Source organism: Cyprinus carpio, chromosome B8, assembly GCF_018340385.1.
Source record: "Cyprinus carpio isolate SPL01 chromosome B8, ASM1834038v1, whole genome shotgun sequence".
Lineage (NCBI taxonomy): Eukaryota > Metazoa > Chordata > Actinopteri > Cypriniformes > Cyprinidae > Cyprinus > Cyprinus carpio.
In genome coordinates this window covers 19,084,077-19,107,923 of record NC_056604.1, presented here as the reverse complement: position 1 = coordinate 19,107,923, position 23,847 = coordinate 19,084,077, and the positions used below count along the sequence as shown (strand labels likewise).

The 23,847-nt window shown below is 39.0% G+C and overlaps 1 protein-coding gene and 1 long non-coding RNA gene across 2 annotated transcripts; both read right to left on the bottom strand.

The window, feature by feature from the left end:
* Positions 1–5,713: 5,713 nt before the first annotated feature.
* On the bottom strand, positions 5,714–8,801 carry LOC122138255. Its single transcript, XM_042729999.1, has 2 exons — positions 6,981–8,801; positions 5,714–6,760 (listed from the first exon to the last, which is right to left on the bottom strand). Exons 1-2 carry the CDS (start codon positions 7,354–7,356, stop codon positions 6,465–6,467), a joined length of 672 nt encoding a protein of 223 aa, XP_042585933.1. The 5' UTR covers positions 7,357–8,801; the 3' UTR covers positions 5,714–6,464.
* Positions 8,802–11,862: 3,061 nt separating this feature from the next.
* LOC122138253 lies at positions 11,863–23,587 on the bottom strand. The gene is made up of 5 exons (XR_006155454.1): positions 23,183–23,587; positions 22,668–22,745; positions 17,277–17,438; positions 12,806–12,994; positions 11,863–11,947 (listed from the first exon to the last, which is right to left on the bottom strand). It is a non-coding gene; the product is annotated as an uncharacterized LOC122138253 (long non-coding RNA).
* Positions 23,588–23,847: the final 260 nt, after the last annotated feature.

The following is a 23,847-nucleotide window of genomic DNA, read 5'->3' as shown; positions in this document are numbered from 1 at the left end:
GTAACACAATGGTGAATTATAAGGGCACTTGAATCAGCAAGACTTGGGCTTCAGTGATTAATAGTGAGGTTGCTGGATTATCTCTAGAATGTTATTTGTGTTTTGCTTTCAGAAACTATAATATTATGTAATTTAGTGCCCCCAAAGTAAATGTACAAAATAAAACCAGACAGGAAACACACAAGTGACACAAGACCCCACGCAACAAGGCAATTCCACTTCTTAGTTATCTTTTCTTAAACCTCAATAAATGCAAAGTTGTACAGCAAATAACACTTTTACCCAATGAATGCATAATTGTTCATACTCCAGCCACTTGGAATTCAAGTTGGGGTCCAAATTCAGTGGTGCATGGATTAGCAGTCAGGAATGAAGGAAATCTGCTTTTTACAGTACACAATCAAACTCTTTACTCACTTAGAATCCACTGTTGTGATGGAAACTCGTTACTCACTTGGAATCCACTCTGTGAAACTTAACTCCTCAGTAGGAATGGGAAAACAGTTCAGAGATAAAATAAGTGATGTGTCACACCTAAAAGTTGGCTGATGAAGTGTATTTGCATATCCGTACCATGAAGGCTGGAGCTTCCTCTTCTTTAACTGAAGAAACTGTCCTGTTTTTTGGCATAGAACCACATGAAAATACTCTGATGCAGTTATATTAATTCTCTGGGTTCTTAACTACCAAGAAAACAATAAAGAAACACTTTACTTCTCTCTTATGAAGCTCAAAATGCTACATTGAGCTGCATTCACCCATGTATGGTTTTTAAAGACACAGAAAATCTTTCCATTATGCTGAATACCAGTCCCGGGGAACTTTTGAGGTCTGGTACAAATTATGACATACAAAAAAAAAAAAAGGCTATAGGCTCATATGGATTAATCATTAAAAGATCTCGATCTCGATTCAAACACACGCAATCTTATTGCTATGATGATGATTCCACTATGACCAGGGCTGGACTGGGACAAAAAATCGGCCCTGGCATTTTCTGGTCCAGGCGGTCCACCACCACTTTGATAGATATAAAGAGTTTTGTTGCAAAACGAGATATATCCATTTTGCGAAATGTTGGTTATTTGACATTATTAAGGTAAAGGTAAAGGATTTTTATTGTCATTCCAAAGCATGGTACATGATCTGGAACGAAATTAGGTACTGAGGTCCGGTTAACACAATAATTTCCTTAGTCTTTTCCACGTTAATGCAAAGGTTGTTATCCTTGCACCAGGCCACCATTTGTTCCACCTCTGATCTATATTCTGACTCGTCATTCTGAGAAATGAGTCCCATCACAACAGTATCGTCTGCAAACTTGACAACATGATTACTCGGGTGTCTGGCTGAACAATCATATGTCAGCAGTGTGTACAACATTGGGCTCAGGACACAGCCCTGCGGTGAGCCGGTGTTGAGAACAATAGTGGAAGAAAATGTATTATGGATTTTTACAGACTGTTTTCTGTTTGTTAGAAAGTCCAGTACCCAGTTGCACAATGAGTGACTTAGTCCTAGAATTTCCAGTTTGTGTATCAATGACTGTGGAATGATTGTATTAAAAGCCGAACTAAAATCCATAAAAAGCAATCTCACATAGGTGTCTTTGCTGTCCAGGTGGGGTAAGAGCCCACATGTAAAACTGATGAGACGGCATCTGCAGTGGACCTGTTCTTTCTATAAGCGTACTGATTCTGGTCAGTGCTGGCATCAATTTTCTCACTGATTTGAGTCATGACCAGCCGCTCAAAGCACTTCATCACTATTGGGGTGAGTGCTACCGGGCGATAGTCATTCAAACATGACACAATATTAGTCTTAGGCACAGGAGTAATAGTAGCAGATCTAAAGCATGATGGTACAACTGCTTTTGACAGTGAGATATTAAAAATGTCAGTCAGTACCTCTGAGAGCTGAGATGCACAGTCTTTCAGAACCCTGCCTGGGATGTTATCTGGGCCTGCAGCTTTCCGTGGTTTGACTCTCTGAAGGACCCTCCTGACATCTTCTGTGGTTACACTGGGTGGCTGCTCACCAGGTGGTACAGTGAGTCTAGTACTAGGAGTGGAATTAGAGGCCTCAAAACGAGCATAGAAAGTGTTGAGAGCATCAGGAAGAGATGGATCTCTGGAGCATTCAGTATCTCCTCTTTTATGATCAGTGATGCTCTTGATGCCGGCCCACATTCTCTGGGGGTCGTTGGTAGAAAAATGACCCTGTATCTTGAGAGCATAATCAGCCTTAGCTCTTTTTATGCCGGTACTCAAATTCCTCCTTGCCACTTGAAGCACCTCCGTGTCGCCCTTCCTCAATGCTGAATCTCGTGCTCTCAGAAGTGATCTGACCTCAGCAGTTAGCCAGGGCTTCTGGTTAGGGTGGATAGTTATTGTCCTAGTGGTGGTAACATCATCCACACACTTACTTATGTAACAGGTGACAGAGGATGCATACTCCTCCAGATCCACCTCTCCAGCATCTGTTGCTGCCTCCCTGAAAACCTGCCAGCCAGTACTTTCAAAGCAGTGTTGCAACACAGAGGCAGCATTACTGGGCCACACTGTAATTGACTTTTGTATTGGTTTCATTGTCTTCACAACAGGGCTGTAGGAGGGAGCAAGCATAACAGAGATATGATCAGACAGTCCAAGGTTAGGAAGAGGGAATGCTCTATAGGCTCCGCGTCTGTTTGTGTACACACGATCGAGGTTGTTATTCCCCCGGGTCGCGATAGTAACATGTTGATAAAACCTTGGTATAATGTCCGTCAAATTTACATGGTTAAAATCTCCAGCAATCACATAAGATGCGTCAGGGTACTTGTTTTGGAGAGAGACTATGTTTTCATGTAGTTCTGCTAGCGCCTCATTAGCTTTTGGGCTCAGGGGGATATAAACAACAACAATGAAAACCGCTGTGAGCTCTCGCAGTAGATAATACGGCTGGCATTTGATGGTCATTTATTCAACATTTCCAGAGCAGTTAGTGCACCAACCTCCGTTGATATACACGCAAAGTCCACCTCCTCGAGTCTTCCCCGACAACTGACTCCGGTCGGCCCGGTGGAGTAGCATGCCACTGATCTGGAGTACTGAATCTGGTACGTTGTCATTAAGCCATGTTTCCGTCAATAAAAGCACACAGCAGTTCCTCATCTCCTTGTACATATTAATTCGCAACCTTAATAAATCCATTTTGTTGTCCAACGCCTGAACATTGGCTAAAAAAAAGAGACGGAATCACCAATCTGTTGTTGTTAGCCTTAAGCTTAGCCAGCAGGCCGGCTCGCTTGCCTCTCTTCTGCTTCCGAGCACACCGCTTCCTTTTGCCTCTGAGCAGGCGTATGTTGCACTGCCATGCCGTTGTCCTCAGAAGTCCCATTCTACCCAGCTCTGACTTAAGATTCTGTGATAGTTTTGCTCCATACTTGCTGTTAATTTTGCAGAGTTCAAGTGGGTTGTACCTCATAAACCTCTTTGCACACATACACTCAATATTCCTTACTAAAGCCGGCGGAATACTAGTTCGCCGGCTACTAGTTAAACCGGGAGCTCGAGAAGCCGCTGCGCGCCACCATTAGATGTATAAGTCAAAAACCATGCCAAAATGCAACATATTTATCTTAACATTGTCAAACATCTTAAATTGGTTAAAAAAACAATACATCATAAATATATGGAATAGTATATACAAAGATTGATTAATAATAATAAGATTCTGAGTTGGTTTTGGCCAGAACATACACAACATAACATTTTTTTTTTTTTTTTTTTTTGCAAAACGCTATATATCCACCTTGGGCTATATTCTACTACTGTAATACCATTAAGAAAAGCTAGTGATTCAATGTTTTGTTTGTTTGTGTGTGTGTTTTCTTGAGTGTCACATGGGCTTCAGATGCCAGTGTGTGCCTTTTAGTCTACTCTTCCCCCCTGTGGACATCACTGGTCACAGCCAAAGCGTGATTGTAGAAGGCCTCGACGTTTGCTGGGGCACCAATGGCTTTAAGCAGGCTGATGATGTCCTTCTTCACAGCCTTCACTGTGGTCATCATGGGCAGGGGATCTGCTTTATACTGGCCCCAGTTGTTGCCTCTCTTCAGGAGAGTGTGCTGGTAGGTGGGACCGCTGAAGGTGGTTCTCACCCCCAACCCTTTGCCATCGATCTCCAGCACCCGGGCTTCGCTGATCTTGTAAGACCGCCTGGACTGTATGAGAGCCTTGGCTGCAGCTTTGTGGTCAAAGCTCTCCCAGTCCTTCCTGTACACATACACAGAGCCATGCTTCTTCAGGATGTTGGTGTATTTGTCTGGCAGGAGGATGGTGTCCTGCTTACGAATATCCTCCTCAATTCTTCCAAAAACTCTGTCAACAGGGAGAAAACTATGGCCACGGATAGGGAAGAAGCACTCCATTTTCACATCTTTAAAGATAGTGCTTCGTAGGCTGGACAGCATTCCCACCATTGTACTGTTCTTGTTCTTTCCATAACAGGAATCACTGAAGAGCCTCAAATGGCCAGCCTGTTGGACATCTTCGGCTAGACTGGTTCTCAGGTAGTGGTCCAGGGCAGAGGCGGTCATGTTGCTGTCTTTTCTATTTTGATTTTCAAGCCACACGTAGAGATGACAGTCACTCAGTGCCTGCAGACTCCTCTCTCCATGGTGGACCACAACACCAAACACATACATGTAAAGCTGCCTAGAGTAGTAGGTCTGGCCAAGGGGAGACTTGGGCAGAGAGAGGTTCTGCATCATGTCAAAGCAGACAGTAACTGTGTCCTCCACTGCATTTAGCAATGTGCAGAACACCCGGGTTCTGCGTCGGTGGAGCATGACAGACACGATCTCTGCCTTCCTCTCTCTTCCTCAGTAAGGTGAGGATCTTTCATACGGAGTCTCGAGCTCATACAGGTGGCACAGCAGTCCTTTGCTGGATGCCCAAATCCCAAGTTGAATGAGGTGCAGAAAACATTGTAACACAAGGAGTACCTGTGGTTCTGCTCCTGGAACAGCCGGTGCATTTTGGTTACTGACATGTCACTTGGGAGGTACTTCCGTCCAGGTGCACCACGACGAGCGTAGTGGCTGGCCTTGCACATGAATGAGGACACATGCTGAACTACTGCCTGCCTGTTCTCCATCTTCTCATCAACATTTCTGGTTCCACCCCTGCACTCTGGTCTGGCTTCACCATGTTGACTGAAGTATTTCACCACTCTGGAGACTCTGTCTTTACTAACACCTGTGGAGTACAGAAAAGGTATTAATAAGGTTGTCTGTGTTTTTTTCTGGAACCTGAAAATCATAAATTAATTGAATAAAAGGCTACACCTCTGGCTTATACCCAAGATTGAACAGGCCATCTTAGACTAAGTTTATAGCACATGGGTTAAGGATGGGCATTTGAAGAAATCTTTTGGATCATCAGTGGGAAAATTAACAATAATTAATCAATTAATCGTAAATATTCATAATATTCAAAAACATAATGCCATAATAAACATAATGTGCGCATTAATGCACGGGCTTACCTGGGCTTAAGCCCAGGGCCCCGGGCTGGGATAGGGCCCCGATGATGACGGAAAATATTGTAATCGGATTTTATAATTCGTTGGCTGTCCCTTTAAAATTACGCTTTATCGCTTTGCTTTGAATGCACGTGCGGGCGTTGCAAGTCCTGCTCGAGAAGTGTCAGTCAAACCCTCTCTAGAGCCCTGCACGGTCCTCAAATCTAGGCCCGAGCCCGGCCCTGGCCCGAGACGCTCAGGCCCTAGCCCGACCCGTGTCCGACAGCTCATCAGAATTATCAGCCCGAGTCCGATACGAGCCCGGTTTTTTTTTTTTTTTTTCTCATTACACAGCGGCAGCCTGCCCTATTTGCAGCCATTACAATAGGTCAGTTTTGTTAGTTATGTTTCTTTTCATTTCTTTATTAAGTTAATTTAGACAAACGTTTGGAGCATTTTTTTTTTTAAATGACGATTAAGCAGCCGAGTCGACAGCGAGTAAACCATGTTTGATCAATTTAGCCTCTCAAATCAACGCTAATACTTTACTTGGCTACAATAAAAGCCATAGATATAAAACACTTCAAGCATATCACACAGAAAGTTAGTTTAATAAACGTTTATTTATTGAACCACAGTGAGTAAAACAACATTTTTTGAAATACTGAGGCAGGCTCAGGGCCTCAGGCTGCTCGCAACAGCGCTCGCAAACGAAATGAGCAATAGCCTACAATCTAAACAAATTAAATTAAATAAATTAAAAACAAACTTGCAGGTTATCTTACCTCAAAAATGCACCACAGAACATGGCCATTCTTTTTTCCATTAGTTTCCAACAGTTAAACGAAAATAAAGTCCAATCAAACGAAAAGTTAGAACAGTCTCTTACAGAGCATCGTGGAGAAAAAGAATAGCATCCACAGTGGAAGGTTTTAACCCAGTCCTCCTCTCTTCTATCACTCTTCCCGCTGCGCTGATGACACGTTCGCTGCTGCTGCTGCTGGCGGGACACTAAACACAGAGCGAGCCAGTCTTGACAGTTGCGGTAGCAGGGTCTCGTGCTGTTTCCACCAGAGCAGCACATCTAGTCCATCACCTTCCAAGTTGGGATTGAGGCACATGTATTGCTGTACTTCGTCGTCATCGTCGTCCTGCTCCACAATATTTTCCCACTCTTCCTCAAACTCGGCCAGCGCTCTCTTCTTTGCTGCGTGGCCCGCAGCAACAGGTGCAGACACAGAAATGCTCGCCGCTGCATGAATCATCATTATTTTATAATTATTAGTTGGCCAAGTAGGCTATGATTAATACATTAATTTAGAGGCCTATAATAGCTACTACTATAATAAGTGACTTGGTATGGTTGCAGGTGCAAAAAAAGTGAAATAATAATAATAATAATAATAATAATAATAATAGGCCTGATAATAATAATAATAATAATAATACACACACTTAAAAGAAAATCTCACCGGCTGCTTGATCCGCTCCTTGCACTGCCGTCCCCTGCTCTCTGAAGCGGGCTATCTGACGTTTGGCCAGCTGAAAGATGTCATCCCTCTCGGCGTTGGTAAACATCCTTAACTGACTGAACTTTGGCCATAAGAATATGGCCAGTTTGTGAAGTGGCTGGATGTGGACTTTCTTCATTATCCACTCAAGGTGTCGTTGGCGGATAATTGCTTGGGAAGGAGTGTCCGACACATCTGGCTGGCAATGGAGTTTCAGCTTGTGAAGCCAGGGCACGACGAGGTTCAGTGTTGGGTATTTATCCCCCTCCAACTCCCTTTGTGCGTCGTAGAACGGGCGCAGAAATTGCACCAGGAAAGCCAGCACATCAGGGGACATCGTGTAGTCGCTGGCTCTCACCACGGCTCTGAAGTATCTCCTGTAACTCTGCGTAGACTGACTCAATTGACTCCAGGGTGAGAAATACGGTGCTAAATCTGGTTTCTGCCATCTGTTTGACAGTTTTTGACAACCGGCTTGTCAGACCTGACTGCTTTAAATATCGGACTAAAGCCTTGGCGGCCTGCAGGGTCTCTGCTACTTCTGGGACTGTTTCTGAAAGCTCATCTGGGTTCAAGGCATGCCGGAGGAAAGTGTTGTACAGGTGGTCTTGACAATCCAGGCGCCGGTATGGGCGAAGAGCTGCAACATAATTAGCGCCCTGATCGGTTACCCAGACAACACAATTCATCACCGAGGCATCAAATCCAAGGACTGAGACTAATTGCTGCTGCAACTCTTTTCGAATATTGTCTGCTGTTTTGGCCTCGTTTGGGAAGCTTGTTGTGGTGAGTACCCTGCTCTTCATGTCATACTGTGGTTTGACATAATGACATGTGATTGACATGTAGCTTATTTTACGGTGATCATCCGTCCACATGTCAGTTGTCATGCCCACATTTATCAACGACATGACCCCCTTGATTTCTTCAACCACGTCCCCTCTCTTAGCAGTCGCCAGTTCTTTGCACTTTCGAGAGATTGTGGTGGAGTCAGGGAGTAAACTTGTTGCTGACAGACGTCCATGGGCTGCCCCTACATTTATTAGCTCTTGCGCTAACTGGATGAAACCGTTCCCTGCTACCGTTTCAAATGACCGAATGTCCATACAACAGAAATTCACGCATTTATCTGTGATCAGTGATTTCACCCTAGAAGGAGTTGGTTTGGCAAGGAAATCACTCACACTCATTTGTTTGCTGCTGGTTGGTCTGCTACCAATACATCCACCATGCTCAAAATGTCTTTGTAAATGAGATGATCCCGTCTTCTTACTATCGTAGCTTAGCACAGCCTTGCAAATTGTACATTGTGCATAACCAGTTGGCTAATCATTTAAGGTTGTCACGATTTGAAAAACTGCCCAGAAGTTTGCCTTTCCTCTGGTGTTTTTTACCGTTTTAAGTTGGCCATCTGCGATTTTTCTCTTAATATTCTCCATTATTTGCACATGAGGTGAATCGTGGGTCGCGTTGACTGAAAACCTTCTGTGTGCGTGCGTGCGTGAGACTGTCATATCAGTCATATGTCAATGTAATTATCCGATTATGAAAGTTATGAGGTTATGAAATGTCTTTCTATGTTTGTTTTTCTATCGTCGACGTCAGCTTCTCTCTTTTTTTTTTTTTTTCTTTATTAAAGTCTAAGAATATAAAATGAAGGATAACCCAAAAAAGGCCCGAGGCCCGGCCCGCATGTGAACTATGATGTGAAAATTGGCCCGAAGCCCGGCCCTAGGGGCGTAAATAAGTCGGGGCCCGTCGGGCTCGGGCTGAAATGCAGGGCTTTAACCCTCTCACTCAATGAACCCTGCAATCATCAGTCACAGTGGGCATTATTTAATTGTCTGAAATCCAATAAAATTCATCATTGTCTGAAAGCATTCACTTATTGGCCTGTATCGAACTAACGTGACATACTTACGTTGAATTCTTTATAAGATAATTGCCGCCTATTCTAATGATGACAATAACTAACCTAATAGCTAATCTAATGTGACAGCAATGTCTTGTAAATATGAAAGTGGTTCGCAAAAAAGAAAAACAGCACAAGATAAAGTAGAACGTCAGAACAATTTGTTAAAAAAAATTCCGAAACTAACATCATATTTTAACGCAGGCCCAGGGAAAGATGAAGATGCAGATAATGGTGAAGGGGAAAGGGAATCACTGCCAGGTTGGTTGTGATATACTAGCAGGCTGGCAGCAGTAGCTAGATATAATAGTCTATTAAAATAATTAACTCCTTTTAAACTTAACAACTTAGTTGAGCTCCCAGTAGTAAGTTAGCCACCACACTAGAGCTGTGGATTATAATAATTTTTATGTATTGCAATGTTGATGCGAACGATTCTGCATACATGTAATTAAATAGGCCTTATCATACTAACATAATGATTTAAATTAAGCACTCTTGTTACCAGGGCCGTGCAGAGACCTTTGGAGGGGCAGGTGCTCAAAATATAAAAGGGGCACATGGAACAAGGCTTTAAATAGTGCTGCTCAAAATATCAATACAGCAATATATTGTGACGCATTCCTTGCTGATTCGCGTATCAATATGGATGATTATGTATTGATACGGCAGCAAATGCTGTGATGCAGTTTTGAAAAAGAAACAGATTAGAAAAGACAATTTTAAGTTTAAAAGTTACAAAAATATTTTCTTTCCACCTAATAATAACTCTGGTATTAGAAACTGAAATGTCTTAAGTTGTCCCAACTTGATGGCTTTTTCTTCTCTGTTCTACAGAATAATTAATAATAGCTGTTATAGTAAAAACTATAGAAAACGTTATAGTAAAATCGACGTGGCCTATGTTTCGTACAGTACAATATAGTTTTATTATCTGAGAAAAAAAAACATTAATTGGGGGATAGGATGATGGTGGCCATGGCAGGGGTAAGAGTGATAAAGAAAAATCTATACAGACAGAGGTGTGTGTGTTTGTGTGTCTACAGTATACAATACTGTGATCATGATTTCAAATTGCATTGTGACTATGAGATGTAGTTGGATTTTGATTGATTATGTCTAATCAAAAATATAAATAAAGAAACTAAAATGTGTGTGCGTTCATTCTGTTGGCACCTACTAAAAATCACAGCATTAATCTTACCTATAAGTGGAGGATGAGTGGTTGTAGGCACTTATAACAGAAGTTTCCTGTTGGACATGTCTCTAAAAATGTTAATGACATCATCGTCATTTATTGGAATGTCCTTCTCAATGGCCAACAGAAGAAGGTCAGACAATCTCTCCTCTTTGCAAAGGCTGCGAAGTTTGGTGGTTTTCACCAGCTTCAGTTTTGAGAAGGAACGTTCCACAGTTGCTGTGGACACCGGAGGTGTGCCATATGTCTTCAGCAGCTGAGTAATGTTGCAGCAGGGTGGGGGAAAACTAGATGTGCATTGTTTTCCTTAACCACTGAAAGAATAGATGACACATTGACTGATGTCAGGTCAGGTATATTATTCATTTAATACTGACATTGATATTTTTACATTTATTTCCAGAGAGATATTTTTGAGTTTACAGGCTAAAGTGGTCTTGCTGTTGTAAACACTGTTGCTATTGTAGAAAAAAAAATATTTGTGTCACATTTAAAATATAATTATATTCTAATTCATTTCTGAATTGTTTTTATTTTTATAATGATAATTCAGAGAATGAGAAAATCTGAATAAGCCTTACTAGTGTTGTGATAATTATTTTTAAGGCACTCTACGTTTTAAAAAATAAATAAATACTGTAATATAATAAAAGTTCAGTCGAATAACATAAAAAAGCCCAGACCCCTCGATGCCTGTGAACCTTTTCTCCCTCAAACAGCACGCTAACATTACTTCTACATTACAGGCTACACACAGCAATATAAACAACATAGCTGCATGTTCTCACATCACATCGTTCTTGTAAAATAATAATAAGTAAATAAACATCAAAATCGCTTCGCTGAGAATGAAAGACCACTTACCAGCAGCCGCGGTGTTGAAAATATCCCCTGGCAATTAAAAAATGCACGTGCGGTGTGAGGAATCGTCCCGGTCGGATGAGGTCGTCGTAGTCAGGTGAAAGGTCATCATGTGGGTCATTTTATTTACGGCTAAATTATTATTCATAAATTTTACTAATATTTAGATTGGGCATGTTCACAAGGCATTCACAAAAGGGCATGTTATTACAAAAAAAATTAGAGGAAATTTTGCTTTGACAAAAGGGCACTTTTGTTCCGGTCATTTTGACTGGAGAGGATTTTCTTTTTCCTGAAATCACATGGAATAACAGACTACATATTAACAGTCTCAAAAAAAAAAAAAAAAAAAATAGGAAGATCTCTAATAGAATAATCCATAACATCTGCAATGGAGGTGCAGAGGTGCAGACCTTGTTATATGCACTTAATGAAACTTGTGCAAGATGGATGTGAAGTGGACGCTATGACATTCAGCCTTAGTATGGTGACCCAAACTCAGTGGAAAAAAATGTTAGAGCATTTTCTGCATTTAACCCATCCGAAGTGCAACACACACAGAGCAGTGAAACACACACACAACACTGTCAACAACCTCTGTACACACACACAGCGGAGCAGTGGGCAGCCATTTTATGCCTGCGGCGAATGTGGGGGGCACAGCAGTTGGCTTCTTTTCGATGATTTGCTTAATTAGGGCAACCTAGAAGTCGTGGTATTGAAGTGGTGGAGAGAGAAAACTGTAGCATGCACTCCCCCCACCCACTGTAATCCTGCCGGTCCGAGACCGAACTCACAAACCCTACCTCGATTGGGAGTCCGACTCTCTAACCATTAGGCCACGATTAATTTGTTTAAATGGACTGCACTTCAATGAAACTTTGTTGCAAGATGGATGTGGGAATGATGGAGGGCTATCGGTAGATCTGTGCTTCTTAGCATGTTGTCCTAGGGTGTCTGGTGGAGAAAAGAAGTGGAAAAAAATGTTAGAGCATTTTATAAGGAAATAATGATACTGAAGGTGTAAACAATAATACAATTTTGGGCAGTGAACACCATGTACAATGCACACAATACTGTCAACAACCTCTGTACTAGATACTACACAGCTGTGTCCACTTCGCAGGGCACTTACATTCAAACATAACAAACGTCTGAAGCCATAAGAGAAACATACAGAATGTGGGGGGCACAGTAGATCTGTGCTTCTTGGGGGGGGCACGAGGACTGGAATTTAGAACCACTTAATTAGAGGAAATAATCCCAAATAGAATACTGCTTGACTTCATTTAAGTGGTCATAGAGACAGCATTCGAAACACTATTGTAAGCAGTTGTGTTTAGAGAACATTGAGACTCACATCTGTAAGTAGATGCGGTTGTCCCAAACAGTGATAGTGTGAACACAGCCTACCTATGAGTCATAACAGTTTGTCCTTTTGTTTTTCTGTACTTTTTTTTTTATATAATTAATTGGGTTAAACTGGCTTCTGCTTTTCAACTCCGGACAAACTTTATTATATAATTTATTATAATTAATTTTTTCATGGTGTATCACATATCCTACATTCCAAACTATTTGTTCTTCAATTTGCATTCTCTGAAGACTGGAAATGCTGTGGAATAACTTGCCTTTTTAATATATAAAGAAAATAAAATGTGGCATTTTATCAAATTAATCTAAAACATTATTTGATTATTAAGATAATGGTTGCAGCCTAAAAACTAACCATTCAAATATAGACAAAAGTGTGCTAAACAACTGTTTACATGTAGGAAGAGGTTTTGTGGTGAAAAGTGGGAGAAAGATCCTCACCCAAAGTTTGGCCTGTAATATCCACAGCTGGTGCACCCAGAGGTTCTGGTGAGCTGGCGGCAGAATGAAGGAGATCTGCCCAAAATCTGCTTTACAACATTAAATCTTGGTTATATGATGTAATTCTTCTTGAGTGGTCTAATGGTCCTCAATGGAAGTTTGTCGACACCCCCTAGTTGTCACCGGACCCTGATAAAGATTGACACATAAAAATTATTTTGGGGTTGGGTGGTATGAAATGTATATTGTGGTGACAATAAGAGTGTCTACTCAAAGATTTTATTGCTGTATTGTTTGTGGTATGTAAATATATCCAATGCAGCACAAGGGTCTGTTCTTCGTACGTCGCTTAATACATCCGAGATGAAATGTCACCTTCAAGATGATGATATCGGGCTAATCAGGATCTGGCTAATTCGGCTCTTTGAACGTACCTGCTGTTGATGATTAGTATGGCTGGATTGAGTTATCTGAGATAATTGCACGTTCACGGGTTGGTTTAAAAGGGGTTATGTATTGATACACAAAACCACGATCAGCAGTGCAGCGATTGTCTCACGACTCTCCATTATCTGTGTGTAAGACACTAATACAATTATGAATTAATTATTTTATGACGAATAAATCTTTCAGTGAGTAAAACTGGCTGTGTCTATAGTATTAAAGACTACACAAAAACAGGACTTTATTATATTATCTTTAAATTAATTTTTAAATGATTATTATCTACTTATGAAAGTAGCGGTGGTAGTGGACAGATTTTAAGTATCAGTTCTGCTTAAAAAGATGGAATCTAATCTTGTTTACATGAAATAAGCTGTTCCTGAGCAGGTTTAAGCTTACGGACATGTTGCTATTACTAGAGCCCGACCGATATGGATTTTTGGGCGCCGATGCCGATGCCGATATTAACTCGAAAAGAGCCGATTTATAAGCCGATATTTTGATTTTGAAAATAGTTCCTCAATTTGGATATTAGAAACCCATTTCCTATAAACTACACTGTACACAACATTCAATAGCAGCGAATATATGCCTGTTCTATGTATGTGGGCTGTATAAAACCATTTTCCAGAAGGGATTGTTGTTAAAAAAAAAATTGGCCTTGCCTTAGGATTACAGTCTCAATGACTAAACAATTGCACATCAAAAGTAGGCCAGAAAGAAGTAGGCGTTTTTAATGATCTAAAAGAACACTGCATTAGGGAAGCAAAGAGTCCCACACTTTGCTGCTACAGCGTTCACCTTTTTCAGCCATCTGTAGGGCAGAAAGAGAGACAGAGAAAGAATAGATCTGCTGACCTCTGTATTGAGGATAATATCACCATGCTGATATTAATGATCTACTCAGAAATGTCATCAAATCATTGCAATTTTAATGAATCACTAATCTGACTTGGGGGGGAGTCTCTCAACAGTGGCAAAAAGAGTACGAGTGTTGTTTTAAGTTACTTTTATATAAGAGAGAAATCTGTCTATATATAGTGGTTATATAGTTAAAAGCATGAAGGCTGTCTTATAAATGCTATATATAATTTAAGTTTGTCAAGCAATCAGGGCCGTATTTCTGCATTTTACTTGCTTCATATATTTAACTGTTGATATATTCCAAAACATTTTCCTGTTATGTCTGATATAAGCTATTTTGAGGGCAAAATCACAACTAACATCTGTAAAAAAGAAGTCAAGGGTTGAGAGAAATTTGTCTGCTTGGCTAAGTTAAAAAGCAAATAAACAAGTCTGCAGAAATGCGCTTAGATCTTCTCCAAAATGATTCAAACCGAACACAGTGTTATTTAACATCCTTCTGACAGAGACAGATCTAGATTCTCTAGTTTAGCAGAATCATTCATGGTATATCAAAGAAAATACAGAAGTGATCAGATAGTGCTACGTCCTTAATAACAATGGATGAAATGTTTTAGACTGTAGTTACTGTAACTACACTATATTTGCTCTCACAGACACATTCACAACGGACCCGTATATCTTCTCCTCTTCTCTTTGTGCAGTCTGAATCAAAACATCGTCATGCGCTGGCGAATGTAAAGTTAGCCTACTGTTACCGGAAGATTACGGAATCAATTCGAAGTTGAATGGTTAACGTTAGTGTCATGAACACACCGCTGTCAATTTTGAGAACAACCACCTTCAAACAAGTTAATAGCAAACATTTAAGGGGCCTGCTAAAAAGGAAGCAATGTTAGCGTTAGAATAACGTAACAGTTGTTGTTTTTTCGAGGCACGCTGTACATAACTTCTAGTCATTGACTACACGCGCCCCCCTGCCACAGTTACGCGGTCATTATGTGGGAAAACACTGCAGATATATTTAGAATAAGTTAAACGCTAACGTTATAGTTTGACCTCTTATTAACGTTCGCGCTCTTCCACTGATTAAACATGGTATTAGCTTTGTGGCTAATCTAATATAGCAATGCATTAGCGGCTGTAAGTGATGTTACAGAATATTTAGAAGTGATAATGATAGGACCGTTAGCTAGAACTACCACAGTGTTTTTATATACAGTGTATGAACTAAATCTACAATCATTTCACATGACTAATGACAGACTCACCGTCAAAAGAGTACATCTCCGTGGCTCGGCTGATAGCTTTCTTCTGTAGTGGATTTCTGGCGCTGTTGTCAATTGGGGAGTTGCAGGGCTCCCTCTGGTGGGCAAACTATGCAACACTCATAACATGAGTGAAGCATGAGACTCTGTTTCTCATGTTTCATCGGCCGTTATAAACGCCGATGCCGATTTAAATGCAATTAGCTCATATCGGCCGATAATATCGGCCGGCCGATATATCGGTCGGGCTCTAGCAACTCCGGGATGAGCGTCAAAGAGCCAAATGATCCAAGATAATCAAATTCACCTAACTGAGTTAGCAACGTACGAAGAACTGGACCCAGGACTACTTAAAGTTATTGACATGTTAGAACAAATAAAAACAATGCATGGATGAGAATACATATCTGAACTGAAGTTAAGTGTAATAAGCCTCGACAAAGAACTCAATGTAGTACTCATCCTGTCTGACAAGCCCAAAGTGTACACAAGTCATCCTCGTGGAGCTGCTTCCATGTACAACAATGAGCGCAAGCTAGATTAAATTGATTATTATATTTTGAATATGGATATTTTTCTTACAAAAACGCATTGATTCACTACAGGGGGCCTTTGTTCACCCCTCAGAGCTGTTTGAGACACTATTTTTATTATTAATGGATGCGCTTTATTTTATTTATTTTGGACTGATGAACTGCAACACCCGCTGAGTGCCATTAAACAGCTTGGAAGATCAAAGTCAGTTTTTAATACAACTCTGATTGGATACATCTGAAAGAAGGAAATCATATTCACCTAGCATGACTTGAGGGTGAGTAAATAATAGGCTAATATTATTTTTTGGGTGAACTATCCCTTTTAAGCACACAGATAGAAGCAGGTTTAACAGACTGCTGTCATTTTAAGAGCTGCATGGATCCAAAATATTGTAACACGTGGGCTCTCTTTCTTAACTTTTTAATCAGAAGAGACTTTCTGTGCATGTGATTACTTCACTTACTGCATTAAGAATATAAAGCATGTCACACGTATGTAACAGTCATGTGTCCAGTCTACTCTCTGCTGTATGTATCAACTTAAATCTTTTTTTTTTTTTTAGCTTTTTGTAATCCTTTGAAGTATTAAAGTCATGCAGTTATTGCAAGCTGTTGCAATATGCATGTTGCAATATGTACATTTGCGATTTTGATATATTGTGCAGTCCTACCCAAAATTATGTAAAAATTTTTGTCTTGGTGAGTATTCACACATACACAGTTGGTTATATCAGTTAAGTGGACCAAACAGTTCAGAAAGTGTGCGTGTAACAAAATATTGCAACACACTTAAAAGTTACAGCAACTAAATAAACCTGTTTCCTTCTGTGTGCTTAATATGAATCAAACAACAGAAGACAGAGAGAAAATCTCTCTCTGCTCATGACTGAATACCTTTTGTAGCTTTAATAAGAATCAGTGTGTATTTAATTCATATAGTAAAGCAGTGTTCAATTTTTACATTTGATTAGTTAGTTTCTGCTCTTAAATAAACATAATCTGGGCCTACTTGAAACCCTAAACCCCCTGGTTTACACTGCTGTTAAAAAGGCACTTTTTGTGTAATGCTACAGTAAGCACAGCTGTTCAGAAGTTGTGGTCATGCTTACTTCTCACAAAATCAATGTGAAACATTAACGTGAGTTATTGAGTTTTCAGATTTTAAATATACCTTCATATAATTTAAGTTTATTTTACACACTTTGAGCATTATTAAATTGCATTTCAAATATTGAATTATTTAACAAGTTATCACAATCGCATAATGCAATTTTCTTCAATATTGTGCAGCCCTGTGTTTTGGTAAACAAAAATACAGTCAACATTGTTGAAACAACAAACAACAAAGAAAAAACATACCTGAAAGAGGAGTTTGTGGGAGAAGAGACAACTAGATCTGTATAGATTAGATCATGGTGGTTTCCATATAAAGACCGGTTGCTGAAGAGTGGATGATGGGGGGACCACAGCCAAACATCAGGACTGAAGTCTGCAGGAGTCAGGTAACCAGAATAAATTGCACTGTAAATAAACATCATTAAAACAAATGGTAAAGTCACTAAAGTAGTTTATTAGTTAAATCCCTATAAATCAAAGCAATTTCTAACTATATGACATTATCACACACAGCTATATCTTGAGAGTCTTTGTTTATATTTATGCGTGTTATGATGAATCTGGCAAATCAGAGATGCAGGATGCTAGTTTTTATTTTTAAATGACCCCTTTAATGACTTCATTAAGAAATATTCAAGAAAATGTCCCTTTTATAGCAAAAGGCAATAAATATCATTATTATGGCTTAGCGAATAACTTTCTGCATAATGTGCACATGCATGTCTCTAGGTCACATGGGTTTGGAATTTAATGGATTTATATTATTGCATACATTTCTAACATTATTATAAAACAAAAATATGTTCTTTAAATTAAGAATTTTGCAATGCATTTACGTGTATCTGAGTTGATTTGGGATCAAATGTTATGTCTGTTGCTAACTGAACATAGCCTATGCAACGCGGTTGGTTGCAAAACGCGTTGCTTCAACATATGGTCGGGTAAAACTGTTTAAAATTAGTTAACTTTTAAAAATCTTACAACAATCCCACCAATGACAAACATACTATCATAAAACCACACGTTTCCACCTATCATACTTTACCTCTCAACCATCACTCCACCACAACTTGCCCTGACTGACGACTTCTTCATCCATTGGCTTATTGGCGCGCACGCGCGTACATCGCCACCTATGGGGTTGCTCAATTATATTTAACAAAGAGGGACTCTCAGACTGGGAGATAAAGAAAGTAAAACAAAACAAAAAATATATGACTTAAATTTTTGGTAACACCATTGCTTTGAATATAGTAGGAAAATACAAACACTATTTGAAAACCCTATGTTTTTTTTTTTTTTTTACGTTTAATGCCAAGTTAACGTAGTGTGTCATTATATCATTGTACATGAATAAAAAAAATAAATGAAAATATATTTTTTTCTTAAAACTTAAATTGTTACTCGCGTGCCATGCCCACGAAACTGGGCAGCTGGCTTATATAAGCCGGGGTCCGTGCCCACCGCGGGCACAGCCTGACTCCCCTTTGAGTGACATCCCCAGCAGTGCGTTTTCCTGAGGTAAAGTACTTTTTACTTAACCATTTTTGTTAAATGACTTTTTAAAAGTATGGACCGACAACAAAAGTAAATGACATTTAAAACTATGAAGAAAGAAAGTAATAAAATTGAATTATAATTATAATAACAAACCGTCTGGGGGAACAGTTCGTTTTTCAAATAAATAGCAGGTGTTTTCACTCATGAAACCAATTAAATTGTAATAAAAATTTGACTTTTAGAAATTTGTCTTTTCCGTTAAACGTATCACATTTCACACAGACGATTTTCCGTCGTTTAATATATCGTTACAGTCCGCTCATCAGCGCCGTTAAACACCTAAATGCCGTTACATCCGTGTGACGTCATTGCTAAGTGAGCCAATCCGCTCCGTTTGAGAGACGCTCTTTCATTTCAGGCCCCGTCCACACGGTGACGCGTTTCTGTGAATACGCACAAATTTTTTATCGGATAGGCGTTTCGTCCACACGGATCCAGCGTTTTCGTAAGGTGAAACCGCTATTTTTTGAAACCGGGTCCCAAAGTGGATAAATTTGAAAACGCCGTTTTTGCGTTTTCGTCTGGACGGCTAATCCGTATATTTTCTGAAACGATGACGTCATCAGCCCACGTCTCCCCCCCTAGTCAGACACCTCTACGTCACGTAACAGCAACAAAAACATGAACAAACACTGAACGATTATCTTTTTATTAACTAACATTAACACAGATTAATAAATGTATTGTTCCATGTTCGTTTGTGTACCACGCGCAAGGTTTATGAGCATAGTCCAAAAGTTTTCTTCTCCGTTTTAAGTGTATCTCTGTGGCAGAATTACAGCGCCACATACTGGTCTGGCATGTATACTACATCATTTAGCGGTTTCGTGTGGACGCGGATATTTCTTGAGACGAGGAAAAAAAAGATCGGATTGGGGTAAGCTCCGTCTCCGTGTGGACGGGGCCTCAGAGTTATGTCATATTAACGTTACTTTAAAAGAGACCAATCATACAATTATTCTTAATATCTTCATTATTCACAACAGTATGGAAATCAGTGCATTGTCACAGGTTTAACTGCGCGCGTGAGCTCTCTCTCTAACACACGCTGGCGCGTGCACTTAGTGAGAGAGGAAACTCATACACCTTGACACCTTTATAGAAATCGGTCATCCCTCATTTTGTAACAACCATAATAATAATAATAATAATAATAATAATAATTATTATTATTATTATTATTGTTGTAATTCTCAAGAATGAAAATGCATTTTACTGTGGCTTATTTGTTAGTCGGCTGTAAGGTCTCAAATACATTGCTCTGCATTCTACTTGTCTTGCATTATCAGATAATATTATACATATCCATCAGAGCCTTTATAAACTTTTGGATTTTATAGACTACAGTGAAAATAATTATCTTCTCTCTCTTTTTCAGTGTCGATTGCCGTCTGATTGTTGTATCTGAAAATAGTAGCAGTCAACGACATTTCTTATTTGCCAGATTTATCATAACATGCTTAATCAATAATCACTTGTGAAAGTGAAAACATTTTAATGTGTACAGACATATCTCACTCAAATGCATTCTTCTTTATCTCTCTTTTGTTTGTGTCTACAGCAGCTACACACACCACAAAGGCTCTTTTAAGAGCCACATCTTGAGAGCATCTTTGGCTTTGTAAGTATATATTTTAAATGACCACTCAGTATTTGGGTTTAGATCAATTAAAGCAACATCACGCAGCATGTTAGTAATGTCTTAATGAAGACATTAAAGGAATAAATAAATAAATAAATAAATAAATAAATAAATAAATAAAGACAAATGAATGAATAAATACATGAATTAATGAATACATACATACAAAACTAGCATCCTGCATTTCTTATTTGCCAGATTCATCATAACATCCTAATTAATCAATAATCACTGATGAAAGTGAAAACATTTTAATTTGTATCTCACTCATATGCGTTCTTTTTCTCTCTTTTTTTGTTTGTGTCTACAGCAGCTACACACACCACAAAGGCTCTTTTAAGAGCCACATCTTGAGAACGTCTGACTTCGTAAGTATATATTTTAAATGACCACTCAGTATTTGGGTTTAGATCAATTAAAGCAACATCACGCAGCATGTTAGTAATGTCTTAATGAAGAAATTAAAGAGATAATTCTTAAATAAATACTAGCATCCTGCATTTCTTATTTGCCAGTTTCATCATAATTGATTTCTTGATATCAGCAATTCACATTTTTAAAGGGATAGTTCACCCAAAAATTTAAAATCTGTCATAAATTACTCACCCTCCATGTCATTTAATTTTCGGAACACAAATTAAGATATTTTTTGATGAAATCTGACAGCAACACAACTGAAATGCAGGTCCAGAAACACAGTAAGGACATCAGTAAAACAGTCAATGTGACATCAGTGGCTCAACTTCAGTTTTGCAAAGCTATGAGAATACTTTGAGTGCAAAGAAAACAAAAATAATTTATTCAACAATTCTTCTCCAACGAGTTACGTCTTCTGCCATTTTAGAGAGAATCACAATGCATACGCATGCTGACATGAACGCTAATTATGCACATTATGTTCATGTGTGCTCTTTCTCCCCTGAATGTAAACAACGCTGATTAAGTCAATTATGCTCTTGGATACTCTCCAAAATGCCAGAAGACGTAACTCGGGAAGAATAGCAGTTAAAATAAATTGTTATTTTTGTTTTCTTTGTGCTCAAAAAGTATTCTCGTACCTTCGTAAAACTGAAGTTGAGCCACTGATGTCAAATGGACTGTTTTATTGATGTCCTTACTACGCTTCTGGACCTGGGAACATTACAGTTGCGTTGAAGTTAATATCAGGATTTGCCCATGCAACTAGTGAAAATAGAATATATAATAAATAATATTTATATAATAGAATAAATAATATTTTAACTAAGAAGAGGTATGGTAATGAGTTAATGAATATTAATGAGATCTGCTTTTCCCATAATTTTCCTTTTAGAGTCAGTGTAGGCGAAAGATGGAGAAAGAACATTCATGCACAGAAACGGCCCCTCTTTTATTTTTTTAGTCAATGAAACTAAAAAATATATAATGGCAAGAATTTTTTAACAAATATGTTTTAGAAATAGCCTTTGTGCACAGCCAGCCTTGTACTCTCCTAGGTTCACAAAACTGTCATCCATAAAATGTGTAAAATTCGAACATCTGGGTTGTGCTGTTCTGTTGTAAATAAATCTTAACAATGATTCCTCATTGCATCTACTTTCGGAAGGCCAAATAGAGTGCTTTTGCTTTGTCTCCCTGACATGGCTGCTTCAACATGTTTGTTCTGCGGTTCCTGAAGCCACACCTTCTTTCTTTGCGTGAACATTTGGATGGCATTACGCAAATCTTTCCACGTCTTGACATAGACGTGTGGGGGTGTGTTTGAATGAGGTTTTTAGAACGGTCTGGATCAGCCTTCTCTTTTAGATAGAATAAATCCTTTAGTGGGAGACTTTAAGCTTTGTAACTCTGCAGATCTTATACATGCACAAATAGCTACATAACACACTGAAGAAAAATAGAAATCACATCATATGACCCCTTTAAGAGCCCTTGAGTCAGATTTACTAAACAGGCCAAATTAGCATTAGAGCGCAATTCCATAAATGTTCCGATGGGAGGGAAAATTCTGTGTGTGATTTACTGACAATGCACACTTTAAGAACAGACGCAGCCAGATCATTCCCACAATGACCAGTGCAATCTACCAAGAGCAGCGCAAATTACCACCTGCTTTAAGACATGCCTTTTTTGGGTATTAAAAATTTAGCAAATACAAATAATTTGAAGAGCACAAATGTTATTAAATCATTGCGTGATTCATCTTAATACTCTCCTCCCATAAATTTTGCGTCTGAAAGAAAAACTCCTACAAATGCATATTCAGCAAGGTTAGACGCAAAAACAACTGTGTCCACGTCTTTTCAGCACTAATTCTTTACTGTGCCTCTTTAGTAAATCTTGACAGTACTATTTTAACACCAAAAGAAGGTTTGTGCTGGCGCAAGCTGTTAGTAAATCTAGCCCATAGTGTATCAGTGTCATGCACTGTCATGGTAGCAAATGCAACTTACCAACTTCACCTTTCTTAACTCCAGCTGTTCCAGTGAGCTTGTCCAATGAAAATGAGCTTGGGGTGAACACCCATCTAACTTTCAAGGTAAAAGAACATTCATAAACACATGCAGGAAATACATACACTGCAAATTAATAACACTAGGTAACATTACATTTTCTGTACAATCCATCAGAGAACACAATCTTTGAACAGAGACCCTCAAGTACCCACCAAGCAAGAACAAATAGTAAGTCATTTGTATTTTTTTTTACCTGTTGACAGCAACGTTGCCCAAAAAGTTGCCCTGTGTATCATCAGCCTAAGGCTTTAAGCATGTAGCCATATCTTTAGCAACACGATTTTTATGACGTGTTATCACATTTAAACGCTTTTTGTGCTTGCAGATGCTTCTGGTGTGAGACGATGGAGCTGCATCACTAATCAATGTACAAGTACGTTAAATTGAAGTGTTAAATTTGTAAAATTATACATTTTATAGTTTAATTAAAATACTCTCCCAGATAAACCTACTGTGTTGCAGCTGTTGAGAGGACAATTCTGGAGGCACTTAACGAACTGGACATGAGGATCAATCATCTGACTTCAGTGGTCCAGTCCCTTGCAGCTAACAACCGTTCCAGTGCTCCAGTGCTGCTGGTGGACAGCGAGGATGATGTCTTTCCTCACACAACCATGGTGGAACTAGACAAACTGGAAAGACAATTATCAGAAAAAGCAATGATGCAAAAGATGGTAAAAATCATTGACATTTGTAGGTTTAACAGTTGTACTGAAGTAAATAATATCTATTATATACCTGGTTTCACAGACCAGGCTTAAGGCTAGTCCCAGACTAAAATGCATGTGTAAGCTGTCTTAACTGAAAATAACTTGCAATGACATTCCTTACAATATGTCAGTGCCATTGTTTCATCTCAAGATGCATACATGCACCGTTTTTATAAAAGCAAAACTAGGACCTATAGTCCTGATTTAAACTAATCCCTGTTCTGAGCTCAGTAGTAACTACATGTAATCTGGATTACGTAAACGGATTCCATTAAATAAAGAACTTGTAATTAGATTAAATTTAATGTTATAAAAATCATAATCAGACTACAGTACTTTTTTATGGATTACATGATTAAATATTATTTACAAAATAGCAAAAGATTATTCTGAATTTAATTTCCCCT